Source organism: Heloderma suspectum, chromosome 13 (assembly GCF_057233095.1).
Source record: "Heloderma suspectum isolate Gila_16-S chromosome 13, 16-S_ref, whole genome shotgun sequence".
Taxonomy (NCBI): Eukaryota; Metazoa; Chordata; class Lepidosauria; order Squamata; family Helodermatidae; genus Heloderma; species Heloderma suspectum.
Window position 1 is genome coordinate 10289616 of NC_139470.1, and position 15588 is coordinate 10305203.

General features: G+C 48.5%; 1 protein-coding gene across 2 annotated transcripts in view; it reads right to left on the bottom strand.

Annotated features, from left to right (window-relative positions):
• The window catches only part of RIMBP2 (RIMS binding protein 2), a 98769-nt gene that overhangs the window by 52249 nt on the left and 30932 nt on the right, over window positions 1–15588 (bottom strand). For both annotated transcript variants that reach the window (XM_084820016.1, XM_084820015.1), the window contains 4 exons: window positions 8428–8579; window positions 5651–5727; window positions 3776–3885; window positions 1851–2663 (listed from right to left, as the gene is read on the bottom strand). In XM_084820016.1, coding sequence (XP_084676142.1) covers window positions 1851–2663; window positions 3776–3885; window positions 5651–5727; window positions 8428–8579 — 1152 coding nt within the window. The remainder of the gene's footprint in view (window positions 1–1850; window positions 2664–3775; window positions 3886–5650; window positions 5728–8427; window positions 8580–15588) is intronic.

The following is a 15588-nucleotide window of genomic DNA, read 5'->3' on the forward strand; positions in this document are numbered from 1 at the left end:
GCCATTATTAAGGCCATGTATATTTCATGAGTTCTGTCACATGTTCAGCAACATACCAGCTAAACAGAACAAACTAAAAAAAGCTTTCAGAAGGAAAGGACCACCCCCCACCCCCCAACAACAACTTAACAATCAATTCGCTGTAATGACAAAGCTGGGACAGCCCACAGCATTTCCACGTTTTCATGCCAGACAACAGAAACCTCTTAAGGATGGAGAAAAAGTACACTGATTCCAGGGGCTGAAGGTATACACTTTTTTCTAGTGGGCTCGTGTATATCAGTTATCCATTTTAGTTCATCCCTGGAAGGGGTGGATTGATTCATGTTCAGGAATTGCCATCCAAACTTTGGTTTCATGAAGGTGAGCCATGAACCAAAGCAGGCTTTCATACCTAGATCAGATTGCTGGATGAGATCTATCTATGCTGAAGTGTGCTTTGAAAAACACATGCGAATGTCCCTAACCCTCAGGTGACCCTGGAACATCTCCCCATCTGCACGGTATAGTCAAAGACAGCAGGCAAGCCGTCCTGGCTGACCACTCAGTCTGTCTGCCCAAGCTAGGCTATACTGAGGCCCCTGTTCCTACACATGAACCCAGGTTTTCCCAACCCTAACCTGAGGCTTAACCCTATGATGGACTTCCCCAACCTGGTGCCCTCCAGCTGTGTTGGGCTACAACTCATGGCTGTCTGGGGGATGCTGGGAAGTTTGGACCAACACATTTGGAGGGCACCAGAATGTGCTATGGGGTTTTGCTGGAACCTGTTTCTGTGCATACACCTGCCCAATGGATGGCCCACCACTCTGAGCATTGAAAATGCCACTGAGCCATTTGGGAGGTGTGTGTCAGGGTGGAAACTGAGCCGATAGAACCCCAGAGCAGTTCTGATTCTGAGGAGGATCAGCAATCCATGGGAGAGGAGCCAGCTCATCCCTCACAGGCACAGCAGCTGGCAGAGATTCCTCCTGCCGGCATTCCTGAGATAGATAGTGACCCGGGCAGTGAGAGAGTGTGGGAGGGGGCCTTGCTAGATGCTCAACGCAGATGCAGGGAGTGACGAGCGATGGAGGGCGCGGAAAAGAGGTGTAGCACCCATTTGGCACGCAAGCAATGGCCGCGTCCCGTGGACCCAAGGGAAAGAGGGAGGATCTCTCCCTAGCCCATAGGTTCAGGGTCTTCAAGTGATTCTCCTTCAAACGGGGACCAACTGCCTACTCAGAGCATAGGCCACTCTGCTGTTCCTTGCTTAGTCGCTGGTGATTAGCATCTGAAAGAGTCATTAAGTTGTAAAAGGATTAAAGCCTTGAAAAGAATCCTTTCATCTGTGTCTTGAGTTGGCTATTGGAGTGTACTGAAAGAGGCCGCTAGGGCACTTTTGACAGCGCAGCTGTCTGAATCAGGACTCTCCCACCCTTGTTGCCCTCCACTGTGAACAACTATGGAGACTGGGCACCATTATAACAGAAACCAATGTATTAAGCTTAGAGCCATCTCAGAGAAATTGTGCTGGGCGATGGGGTCACACTTCTCTTTGAAGGCCAATTTTTCTTCTACACAACCGTTAAGGTGACTTTGGGTTAATCATTTTCATCCTCTTGTACTCAGCGTAAACCAGGGATGTGGAACCTCTTTCAGGCCGAGGGCCACATTCCATTTTGGAGAAGCTCTTGGCTACCACACCCCAGTGGTGGGTGGGGCCAGCATTCCAGAAATATAAAAAAAAACCAGGGTTGAGGGCCTGAAGTTCAACACTCCAGTGCAAACCATCCTGCATAGTAACGGTGCCATATACGTAATAATTAATCATGAATAGCAGTACCGTAGTGGTAAAAATAGAGTCACACCTGCTGGCAAAGTCGAAAACTCTACAAAGGCTTCTTTTTTTTCCCGCTGCTCCAATGGGAGCTGCCAGGGCATCTGGTGAGGCTTGGCTAATACTTTCACCTTGTAGGCCATGTTGGGCTTCAGGTTAAAGAACTGATACTTGTATCTGGCAGCCTTGACGATGTCAAACTCGTCTTCATTGAGGAAGATCACATGACTGTAATTGCTGTTCGTTGGGAGCCAAGTGAGCTCAGCAGAAATCTGGGTGACATTGTCCACCTTAAGGTGGGAGGGAGCTACAATGACATCCTTCCCGACTAACAAAGTACACTGGAGCTCATCAGAGTTGCCCCTACTGGTTATGCTTTGAATTGATATTCGATACGTGCAAGTAGCAATGTTAAGCTTTTCTATGAGAGCTTTAGTTCTGCTCCCCAAGGATACGCTCATCCGTATTTCTTTGTCTACGAGGACGTTGTAGCTATGAATGGTTCCCCATCCAGGTGGCACGACCGGAGGCTCCCAGCCCACAATAACACTTTTGGCTAGTTGTTTGATAAGGGTAATTTTTCTAGGATAAGGCACAATGTCTTCTCCAATTTCATCAATGTTCACATCCAGGGTCCCAGCACCATTATTGATGACACTGGACTCTAAGTGGCTCGGTGGGTTGATCTCCAAAAGACCGTCTCCATCCAACGCGTGACCAATGTGGTTGATGTAATTCTGGTCCTGCTCGCTGCTCAACCCACTCGACAAACGGGATTCATTGTCCTGCACAAAATCCACAAAGTTGGAAGGGACCAGGCCTCTCTGCCCATCTAGAAGTTCACCTGGTGGAGAAAGGTAAAAGATGGGAGGCAGGTGGCACTAATGCTCCGAACTGAACTATATAGCCTGCATCACCACAGCACAGGAAAGACACACTTTTGCATCTGTGTTCACACTTAAAGAGAAATACAGCCTATCTCACCTTCCATCCTGGCTTGTCCTGAAATAGTTTGCAGTAGAGAGAGAAAGTTTGATGAAGACACCTCTGTGGGTTGTGCTATGCAGTATGTGCCTTGGGTCTTCCTCCCCAGCCTCTAGCCAAAGCTTACACCAGGAATAGGCAACTGGGTGTCCTCCAGATATTTTGACTGCAACTCCTATCATCTGTGACTATTGGCCATGCTGGCTGGGGCTTATGGGAGTTGAAGTAGAAAACATCTGGAGGGCACTGCGTGGCCTACCCCTAGTTGGTTATTGTATTAAGTAAATCAACTGGAATTCATTACCATAAGAAGTGGTGATGGGCAACAACCTAGAAGAAGATAGGTCTATGAAATAGGTCTGCTTGGCTAAGACAGGTCTGTGGAACCTCCATGTATACATACTTCCAAATGCCATTTGGTTGGGGTAAAGAACATCAGGATGCTATTGCCTTGATGCCTTGCTGGTGGGCTTCCAGAAAGCAACTGATTGGCTACTGTTAGAAACCCAATGCTGGACGAGATAGCCCTCTAGGGGACTAGATGGATCTTCTTTTGTTCGGATAAAGAAAGTAAGCCCTACATTGTGCTTAAAGGACTTGGTCGAAACCAGTGTGGTGTGGTGGTCTGAGGAATGAAGACCTGGACCGGGAAGACCCAAGTTCAAATCCCCACTCAGTCATGAAGCTCATCGGCTGAGCAAGGGCTAGTCCCTCTTGCTCTCAGCCTCATCTACCTCACAAGGTTGTTGTGAAGATAAAATGGGTGGGTGGGGGGGTGGGGAAGAACCATGTATGGTGCCTTGAGCTCCTTGGAGCAAAGGTAGGATATAAAATAAATATTTGTTTATTTGGTTATTTTTAAAATCAATATGTTGTTCTGAGTTTAGAACTGCAAAGCTAAACTGGTAGGCTGGAAAGCTCCCATGCCTCCCAAAGAAAAGCTGACGGAAGGCAACACAGTTCCAAACAAACCTTCATAGAAACCATCTTCGTCCATGTCTCCATACACATAGAGGTATTTTCCTGCTGTGAGGGGGAGCTCCGCTTCGGGGTTTTCATTTGGTCCATCGAATGGGTTGTAACTGCAGCAGAAACACAGATAGTGACATTTCCTCATAATTTTTGTGATTTGCCAAAAATTGCGGGATGGGGTTAGGAGGGGAGGGGAGGGGAGGGGAGGGGAGGAGAGCATTCCCGCTCATTCCTGGTCACCTGGGTGGTCCCATGCTCATAGGACGCCACAGCCTGACTCCTCCCTGCGAAGTTAGCAAGCCAGAACCTTGGGGATATGGCAGGGTGTATAACACCCTCAAAATACTAGGCCCTGGGTGAGGCAGTCGGGTTTACCACAGGGCTGGCCCCAAGGGCAGGCCTGGTCCAGCGTCTGCTGAGGACCCCACCTCCCAAGAAGAGTCCACTGTCAGGAGCCCCCTGGGCTTGCTCCTCATCTTCACTATGGCAACCTGCTTGTTCATCTGCTTCTTGTTCCAGCCCAGACAATGGTGGTGGTGGGGAGGAGGAGGAGGAGGAATAGATGCCACAGCCTCCTTGCTCACTAGCTTTCTGTCTATCAAGCAAGGAAGTGGTAGCAATGATGGGAAAGAGGATGAGGAGCAACAGCAGCTGGCGGCAGTAGCAGGGTAGACACACGGAGGGAGGTGACCTGTTGAGGGTGTCTTGCTGGCCCTGCAAAGTACGCCAAAAGGCAAGTCTCGGGAGACTCTTGATTGGGCCTTTTCCTTCCGCCCCAGCAGCACAGGGACTCAGCTCACTGTGGGATTGGCCCCACCTCATTTCACTCAGCCTTTGCCAGTGGCTCCTCACCTCCCTTGGCTCAGTCTCTTCTCACCCCTCTGTTTGGATCTTGCTAACATACTTATTCATAGAATCATAGAATCGTGGGGTTGGAAGGGGCCTACAAGACCATTGAGTCCAACCCCCTGCTCAATGCAGGAAGCCTGATTCCCAGGCAGTCTCCCATTCAAGTACTAACCAGGGCTGACCCTGCTTAGCCTCCAAGATCAGGCGCATCCAGCCCTTAACAGTCTTCAGTCGCTGGGCTGGGAAAGCCCCCTTAGTACTTGAGACCTTGAAGAACCACAGCCTCTCACAGTAGACTGTATTTGGCTAGATCAGCCTTTCCCAACCTTTGCTCCCAGGGTGATGTTGGAGTACAACTCCCACCACTCCAACAAGCATGGCCAATGGTCAGGGATGGTGGGAATCATAGAATTATAGAGTTGGAAGGGGCATACAAGACCATCAAGTCCAACCCCCCGCTCAATGCTGGAAGCCTGATTCCCAGGCGGTCTCCCATCCAAGTACTAACCAGGGCTGACCCTGCTTAGCTTCCGAGATCAGATGAGATCAGACACATCCAGCCCTTTGCTATTTTGAAGCCTTTATGACTGGGGCATGATCCTTGCTCACCCCCCTCCCCCGAACACACAATAAAAGGATCGGTTGCTATGACTTTTTACTTTGTGGGAAATCTACAAGGTGATGGCTTTTTAGCAAATAAGGCAAAATATACATGTTAATAATAATAGTAATAACAACAAGGATGACAACACTGACAGTGGGACTCTGGGTGGGCACAAGAGAAAGCACTGTTGCACATCCGTCCCAGAACCTCAAAGTGTCCAGCCAGCAAGTAAAGCTCCCTGCCTCTCGTTCAGTACCTGTGGTTGGTACAGGACAGACAGATGGCCAGGCAGGCAAGTGCTCCCCTTGGAACTACTCACGATTTCTTAAGGAGGCCTGTCACCTCACATTTTCCTGGTAGTTTGTATCAGGGAGCTCAAGGATATAGTTCATGTAAAAAGTTATTTGGTGAGTTGAAATTACCTGTATCGGGCGATGCAAAGATGGACTTTTCCCGAGTATCTCTGCTTTGAGGTATTAGAATTCTGTTCATTATCCATCTGCAAGAAGAAGTAGGAAATGGGGTGGGTGTTCCACCTCCCCACACATCAGCCAGCACCAAGAAGGGAGGGGGGATACCTTAAACTCAAGGAGCACAAACAGTCCTTCATGTGAGATTTACACATACAAGCATACGTGTGCATGCACGCGCACACACACACATGCACACACACACGTCACGCCCTCCAGATAAAGTCTGCAGACCATCTTATTTATTTAGGAAAGTGTGTAATACTAAGCATCAGGGATTTAACACAATGACAGATGTGAACAATGTACTAAAAACTGGCATTGGGTGTAGCATCCGGCCTTGTGCAAAATCACGTGGTCATTAAAAACCCAATCACTATTCTAGCCATTAAGATTGAGAGGATGAGTGCTGAAAATAGGCATTTCATGCCTGGGGAAATCTCAGAGGCCAGAGAGACAAATGGACATATTACAGACTAAGGGACTGCCTTACATCGAAGCAGACCACTGGCCCATTTAGCTATTAACTGCCTACCCTTGTCAGCAACTAGCTCTGATGGAAGCCCTCAATTGACTGGTTTGGGCCCAGGGGACCCCTAATTTCTGATTCCTCCTCCACTTTGACCATTCCAAGCTCTCCTACTCAAGGCCTTTTTTTTTTTTTTTAACAGAAAGTACTGAGGCGCGTAGCTGGAATCTTCTGCATATAAAGACTATGTGTCCATCTCACACGGTAGTGCCTACTCTAGGGGTGCAGAACTTCTTTCAGCCTGAAGGCTGAATTCCATTTTGTAGAAGCTCTCGGGGCTGCATTCCAGTGGTGAGCAGTGCCCAAGGCAAAGGGGGAGGGGGCAGACACACCAAAAATACTTGCATATTTTAGCTTAAAGCTTTTACTGCCAGGAACTTACCCTTAGGAGAGGCATTTCAGTTGTTAAGAATGGGGGAAAATATTTATTGTATTGCATTTCCATACCACCCAATAGCTGAAGCTCTCTGGGCAGTTCACAGAAATTTAAACCACAAAACACTGCACAAGAGGCAGAGAACACACCAGAGGGTATGTGGCAGGCTGGAAAGGGACTCCAGGCCTGAGATTCAGCACCCCTGGCAGCAGCTCTACTGGGAACTTCTGCATACAAAGCATGTACCACTGGGCTGTCTTCCCCAATCTGGATCCATTCCTCCCCCCCGAAATCCTTGTGGAGCGGCTCCGCAAGGATGTCACAGAGCTGAGGGCCGCCCCATTCCACCATCCGCCTGCCTCGGATTCCCCCCCCCATTTTTATCCCAGCTCCAGAACTTACTTAAATACTTCCGTAATTCCTGCCAAAAAATCCTTTCCGCACGCCCTCCGTCTCTGTAAGAGTAAAGCCCTTCGCGGGGATTCCCCACCTAACTTCCAGTCACCTGACCTGACCTGACCTCACCGGAGCTGTCCTGACCTCACCTGACCTGACCTCACTGGACCTGACCTGACCTCACCTCACCGGACCTGACCTGACCTCCACAGACAACAAACAGAAAAGATGGAGGATTTATGTGGACAACTCAGCCCCAGCGAAAGAAAGCATATGGAAAATGCCTTGTAAAAAGGGTAAAGCTGCTCGCGATCTTTCTTCCTCCATTTACGATTAACATTTTTATTTCCATAATTATTTTCGAAAAATTTGCCCTTTGGTGGAGAAAAAAAAATTGGGTCCAATTCAGCTCCAGTCCAGGTCAACCTGGCCGCCCCATTCTGAGGAGGATTCCATGGACTGGATTTGTCAGAATTTGAGCCCATTTAAAATCCGGACGGAATTCTCTGACATCCCTAATCTGGATATGCCGTCAAACCTATCATGAAGTTCCTCTTCAGCTGTGAAGCCACTGGAAGCAGCAAAACAGCTTGCATAAACAGCTCTACCTGTCCCACTCCTGGGCCTATTATTTCCGGCCACCCACTCTCAATCCACCCACCTCCTCATAAAACAAAAATGTTGTGACTGTGGCTTTCTTCTGTCTTATGCTCTGGTAGTCCACAGAGAAAAGAACACAGCCCTTTCCCTCCACTATGCTGCCATGCAAAAGAACTCATAACTGAACCCATAATGATTACTTTGGGAGTCGATTTCCATCCTCCTCCCCGCCTTGCTATCAATCAATGAGACAGTAAATGGATGGCGTCTTTGTCGAATGGACAAGGCCCGCTTGCATTTTCAGAAATTGCCATGTCAAGCGCCTCTTTGTTGGTTTGACTTTTCAAAGGCTGACTTCTCCTGAAGTGCTCGAACACAATGTAACTCTCTGACCTGTTAGATGTTGGGTACCAAACCGCTGAACATTCCTGGAGCCAAATTCTCATAGGAGGTATGCATGCACCCCGTAATTACAAATACAAAAGGCGAACAATGAGCAATTCAGTTAAAAAGAGCTCTGCCAGGGAAGCAAAGCATAGTTGTTGAAAACTCACCCTGGTTCTCTGTACCAGCACCATACTTTCAGAGCAATAGGAGTATGAGAGTGCTTTCTCTGCCAACCGAACACACATACCTTTTTCTTGCCCTGCTGCAAATTCTGGTCAAACCAGTTTTGCAGCATGCTTGCAGACCAATCCTATGCCTGCCTACTCAGAAGTAAGTCCTACTTCATTCAATGAGAGTTACTCCCAGGTAAGTGTGTATAGGATTGTAGCCTCCACCACAGCCAAGGAAGACTCAAGCTTGCCCAACTCATTCCTAACTTACGTCTGATTCAAATCTGCATCTTGGGCTGCCAGATTGTGACTGGGACAGGAAAGTTGGCTTGATGGGCAATTGCTCCGGTTTGTCACCAGATAGCTGCAGGGGTCGTATATACTCTGAGATCACACAGTGGCCTCCAGAGGGGCTTTCATGACCTGTGTGGAAAAGAGAAATGGAAGAACATCATAGGATATCAAACTGGCAAATTTGGTGGCAATCTTGATGAAGTTCTGAAATTACAAGGTAGGGGGAGGCAGTGAGGGCTGGGGCCCCTTTGTAACACCCCTCTCAGTTTTTAGAAGGCTACAGGAAGGGGTATGATTTAGTCAAATTGGGTGGGAGTTAGGGTGTGGGGCTTGTGGATTTCATTAAGGGCCCCTTAGAATCCCCCATCCCTATTATTCAAACACTGTCTTGGGGTTGTTCCAACTGGGCTTTAAAAAAACCCTTATATTTTCTTAGTGTTATCACAGAGATAGCCAACCATTAAGTCTTAATGGTAAAATCAATTCAGCTCCTTTACTGACGTTTCTTCTTTAAGTCTTATCCATTAAAGGCAGAAACCACTTTGTCACTGTGGAACAAGATTTGTAATCAAAAGACAGCCATTCTTGCCCAAGTGAACTAAATCTGGAGGAAGGAGATTTGGAAGAATACATATCCAGCATTCTGTGCGCATGTGCGCACGCACGCACGCACACACACACACACCAACCCATTCAGACTGAGGGTGATGTACTAACACTGTCACATAGCCAAACCTGATTGGCTACCTGATTCAATCATGTTCACAGTGTGATCACTGATTGGCTGGGAACATAAGAAGAGAAGAACTACTAAAGGCTACCTGATTGGCAACCTGATGCAATCTTGTTCACAAGGTGATCCCTGATTGGCTGGAAACATATGAAGGAGAAGAATACTAAACAGAGACAGCTGCACACGCAAAAAGTTTGGGGTATTTTGGAGGGCATTTTGAGGGTTGTACCCAATGACTTTTGGCACCAGCGGGTGACACTGCTCTCTTTTCTTCAGAACGTCACCACCTGGAAATTAATAGTCTATGACATATCTGAACCGTTATGATATATAGTGTCTCTGAAACACAGTCATCACTTTACAGCTGCTCTAAGAAATTGCTTCTACTGTAGACAGAGAGCACCCCGCTGGGATAAAGAGTGTAGACTGCAGGCTTCCCGGCACAACCAGCTGTTATCCTTGCTTATGGTTGCACAACGGCTGATGGCTCGTAGGCTAGAACTTCAGGGGGTGAGAAGGAAATGTTGGTGGATTGGATATCAAGCAGAAAGAGGGAGGAAAAGGAACTTGCTAAGAATCAGTGCATATGTGTCACTGCATCCAACTTCAAGCTGTTCCACACATGACATGCAGGAAACCCAGGTATTTATAGCCAAATATACACTTGACGGGAAGCTTCAGCCAGTCCTGGCTTTCTTGAGTTCACCTCTAAGATACACATTTTCCAACTTGTTTGTCTCATTCACACATTACATTTTCCAGCTATTAACTTCAACAGTCTTCAACAGTGTACAAGAGGGGAAGAAAACAAACATGTGGAGAGATCCGTGACAGCAATTGCTTTCACACAGTAAGCAGTTTTTATATGCAATGGCTCACCGTGTAATTTGGGCACGTATATATCCACACCAGCCCAGATCTTTCTTCCTGGCCAGGAACGACTGTACCATGGTGGTAATGCTACAGTTTAACTGACCTCCACCAGACAGGCTGCAGCAAGACTATTTATGATGCCTGGCAGCCATTTTTCAACAGAGAAAGATATGACAGACTTTCAGCTGTTATTGGATTTGCAGTGAATGTGCCCCTCCCAGAAAGAGAGAGGGGATAATAAAGATAATAGTATCTGCCCACACTTCTAAAGGGGGGTGGTGGATGTATCCCCTATTGTCTCCTTCTAAACCAGGGGACGGGAATTTCTTGAAGCCAGAGGGGCAATTTCCATTTTGGAGAAGCTCTTAGGGGCTGCGTTCCAGTGGTGGACGGGGTATCAGAGGGTAGAAAATAGCCTAGGGAGGCATGGGTGGGTGCAGACAATGTAACAGCAAAGTGGCTTTGTAAATTAATATAAGCCAGATTTTTACCCTAAACCTCATGCACAGATCCCGGTTTTGAAAAGTAAGACTATAGACTACATGAATTATAGGGAAAGAGGGAAGAAGGCAGAGTGGCTCCGATATCTGAGGAGGTCAGCACTGTCCTAAATTGGACTCTCTGGCTTTGCTACAGCTGTGCTTGCTATTTTCTGCTTCCGTATTTGCAGCTTCCAGGGAAACAAAAGTGCAGTGTGAGGGAAAATATCGTACACCATGTTCCCCACCCCACCCCCATCTACTTTTCCAAAATGCCATCTTGCAGAGGCAGGTCGCTGCGGCATATATTGAACTTTGCTAAGCACTGAGGGACTCATCCTGTGCATACTGAACAGCGACAGATGCAGATTAAAAGACAACTGTGTCAGATAATGATACGGGACCCAACCTCTTGAATATAGACAAAGCCACTGTACCCTCCTGCTTGAAGACAAATGGGGCTGCTCCCCTCCCAGGTTCAGGCGTGGGCACATTTGGCCTGCTAATTGACCCAAGTTCCTCAGATTCCATTTTGAACCCCAGACTCCATCGTGGAGCACATAAGCAGCTGGCTCCATAGGCTGAACGTATGACGCATCTTCCACAATGGGCTTTAATTACTCCAAAGCACAGTGTCAGCTCCATGTTTTTGAGGGCCTTGGGCAAGACATCCTCAATGGGCCCCCTCCCTTGGGGAGTCCACCTTCACACCACCTTTGTCCCCAGCTGCTCTTACTCCTCAGCCTCTTTCTCATCATTGCCACCGCTTAATAGCATAAGAACACGAGAAGAGAAATGCTGGATCAAACCAAGGGTCCATCTAGTCCAGCATTCTGTTCACACAGCGGCCAACCAGCTGTCGACCAGGAACACATTAGCAGGCATGGGCACAACAGCACCCTCCCATGCATGTTCCCCAGTGACTAGTGCACAGAGGCTCACTGCCTCTGATACTGGAGGCAGCACATAGCCATCAGGACTAGTAAGCATGGATAGCCTTCTCCTCCAGGAATTTGTCCGACCCGTTTTAAATCCATCCAAATGGGTGGCCATCACAACATCCTATGGTAGCGAATACCATAGTCTAACTATGCACTGTGTGAAGAAGGACTTCCTTTTATCTGCCCTGCATCTCCCACCAGTCAGCTTCATAGGATGACCCCACTGGGTTCTAGTATTTTGAGAGAAGAAGAAAAGGGTCTCTCTATCCACATTCTCCACACCATGCATCATTTTGGAGACCTCTGTCCTGTCTCCCCTGACCCTCCTTTTATCCAAGCTAAACAATCCCAGCCATTGCCACCTTCTCTCAAAGGGGAGAGGCTCCAGCCCCTGGATCATTTGCTTGCTTGCTTGTCAGGCACAAAGCCAGCGAGCAAGCAGGCAGTGGCATCGACCTCCTCCTCACCACCACCATTGTTTGGGCCAGAGCAGGAGGCAGGAGAAGAAACAGGTTGCAATGGTGACAAGGAGGAATAACTCCAGGGAGCTCTTGCCAGTGGGACCCTCCTGCTGTGGGGGCCGTTGGCAGGTGCCCGGCCATGCCTACCCTTGCGTAACCCTTTCCTGGATGAAATCCTCGAAGTCCCCTGGACTCATGGTACTGTGTTAGGCACTTCCCTCAGTAAGGGATGGGGAACATGTGGCCCTCCAGATGTTGTCAGACTACAACTCCCAGAAGCCCTAGCCAGGATTGCCAATGGTGACAGATGACGGGAGCTGCAGACCAACGATATCTGAAGAACCGCACGTTCCACAACCCTGATCGAGACCTTTGAGAGATGAGGCTTTCTCAACCTGCCCTGTACCTACCTGAAACGCAACAGCACACCATAAGCATGAGGACCAAGCCAAAGACCTAACAGTAAACAATGGCTGGCTCTCTTGTACAGAGCCATATCCAAGACTCCATTGTGGAGAACTGCATTCAAATCGTGCTTTAGCCAGGGCCGGCCCAAGACATTTGGCTGCCTAAGGCAAATGACAGGGTCCCCCTATACAGAAGTTGATCAGACAGGCTGTCAAACCTTATTTTGATGCTTAGGGGATGCAAGGCAGGTCACATGCCCCACACAGCTTTGTCCTTGAACATCTGACTGTCCCTCCCTGCCCCCCGGCAACTGCTACCTGAGGCAGCTGCTTCACTCTGACTGATGGTAGGGCCGGCCCTGGAGCTGCTTTCTGTAATGCAAGGGTGAATGCTCTGCCTCTCCCTTGATTTGGACATCCTGTCTTGTCTGAAGTGCTGACGATCGGTGGATAACAAGCATCTCCATAACTTTGATCTCTTGCAGAGAAAAGCACCTGGGGAGGTAGGCGGAGTGGACAAATGCCTGAGGAAGAAAAGGTGAAACAGTCCATCCTGCACTTGCTGGTCTTTCCACTCAATCTGCAGCTGCTTCACCTAATTTGTTAAAAGGCCCTTGGGGAAGAAAATAATGGAATTACATGTAGACTGAGAGCTGAAATAATCAATGTGTGGCTTTCTGCTTCATCTGCCTGGGATTCTGATCCCCGATAACTTCTTCCCTGTTCCTGCAAGGCACACACGGAGATTAAGTGCAGGGTGGCTGCTTGCTGCTTCTCAGAGGCTGCCACACAGACACAGAGCTTCCCTCAGTCTGGCTCAGTCTATCTCCTTCGGCTTCTGGAACCTTCCACATGGGGGTTGGGCTGCCGGGGATGTGACAGAGGCAGTGGGGCTGGTGGGCACAGCCCCACTCTTGCCCTCATGCAAATGGAACTGCATGATTAATGAGCTCTCAAATAGGGCTTTGGTGGACACTCATTGGCCAGGGCCAGCCCAAGACATCTTGCTGCCTGAGGCCAAGGCCAAGATGGTGCCCCCTCCAATCCACATGCAGAAGCCATGTGGACGGGCAGCTGAATCTTATTTCAGCCCTGGGACAGAGTCCTCTCACACAGCTGAGGGCAGCAGGCAAGGTTAGAGGGTGCAGGACAGGCTGTGGGACAGACACTGCTCTGTCCTCCAAGAGAGGGGAATAGTTGAGGGGCTCAGGAGGAACAGCTGGGGAGCTGCCACTGCTGTCCCCCTGGCGTCTGCCACCTGAGGCGGTTCCCTCACTGCTTTATGGCAGGGCCAGCCCTGTCAACAGCAAACCTGAGGTGGTGCCATGTAATGCATGGAATGGTCCTAAACAAGACCTGGGCAATCTTGCTCAACTTTATGAGCCTTGTTCTGCTTCAGTTCCTGGAACAAATCCTGCTCACCCTGATTGGCAAGAGCCCCGTGGAGAATAAAAGTGTTCCCCAGAAGGAAACATTACAGGGTGACAGACTTCTTAATTTAAAGGTCTCAGAGCACAAATTAGCTGCTGGCACTTGAAGACCATTTGCACAAGAGAATTCATACAATTGATTGATCAATTATGGACAATTCTGAATGCCTGAGAGAGCGCATTACGTTGCCCTCCATATCGGATGAACTGCAAATCTTATTGATTGGCTTCACCGGGAAGCCAGTTATCCTTTTTTCCAGAAAAGATTTCCATCGGCTGCAAGTTAGAAGACATATCTTTTTTTCCAAGTGGATTTGAGTTGTACAATCTAATCCAACCTGAGCAAGGTTTGGTTTGGTTTTAAAATTCTCTGTATCTTCACAACCGCTGAAACACTCGTCAGATGTGTACAATTCGCATACGAAGACTAAACACGGCAGCATGGCAGAATTTGCCTTTTAGAACTTTGGTCCCTTGAAAATGTTGCACCTGAAATTTTCTTTTGAGAGACAGTTTTAAACACAACAACAACTTAAATGTTCTCCTCAGTTATCGCTAAAGCAATAATGCTAAGTGGCTACTTCCCCTCTTTTTTCACCTTATTTTTCTGAAAGGTAGGGCTGTGCAGGGACACCCCTGCCCTGATCTGCCTCAGAAGCCTCTTTGTGGCTTCTGAGGCTGGCCCGATTTGGCTCGGGCTGATTCAGGGCCCCCCGACCCCGAAGCGGGATTCAGATGGCCGAATCCCACTTCTGGGGCTCCCTGACGCCCCTGTACAAACCCCCAGCTCCTTATCCTTATTGCTGCTGCTGCTGCCACCTCCTGAGCCCTGGATGCCTGCCGGCTCTTGTTGCAGGGAGTCGCCATTTTAAAATGGCAGCAGCAATAGCTGTTCGTGTTGCTTCGTGCCCCCTCCGCTTCACCTCAGGAGGGGCTCGAAGTGGCCCACTTCGATTTGGGCTTCAGGCCTTGGGCTGAAGCAGTGCACAGCCCTACTAAAAAGCCCAAATGCAGCAGTATCTCTAACGTTGCACTGAAGTGCTTTGCCCTGGGGACAGCCCTGTGTCTGTTCCCCCACTGCATGAACAATTCTCTCCCCAATATAATGTTAGTCATGGAGGTGAGGTCTATGAATGGCTATGAAAACAGAACAACTGTTTTCAGGAGCAGAAATTTGGATACAGGCAATAGTTTTAAGAGAGTTGAAAATAGTTTGAGAGAGGCATCACTTCCCATGTAGTGCAGGGGTAGGCAACCTGTGGCCCTCCAGCTGTTTTGACCTACAATTCCCATCAGTCCTAGCCAGCATAGCCAATGGTGAGGGATCATGGGAGCTGTAGGCCAAAATCATAGTGTGCATACTCTGCCTGCCTGCCTGCCTGCCTGCCTCTCTCTCTCCCTCTCCCTCTCTCTCTCTCTCTCACACACACACACACACACACAAATTTTCTCCCACTGTTGCTTCTGGTCAAACAGGTCATGCAGGCTTTAAAAACCATTCAAAACCCTGCAAAACCTGTTTAAGCAGAGGCAAAAGCAAAATGAGTGTACATACCATGAGCAACAATCCCTCTTTCAAACAGTCTTCAACTCTGACAAAAAAAATGACCATCTTCTCTAGCCATATGCCTTTGAGCACCAGATGCTGGGAACAAGGAACAGGAGATGAGCCTCATCGGGATGTTCTACTTTCCAGGGCATCTGGCTGGTTATTGATGAAAAAAGGATGCTTGGCTAGTTGGACCTTTGGTCTGATCCAACAAGGACATGCTCATGTTAATAACACTGAACTTTTCACCATAAGCAGATAGAGG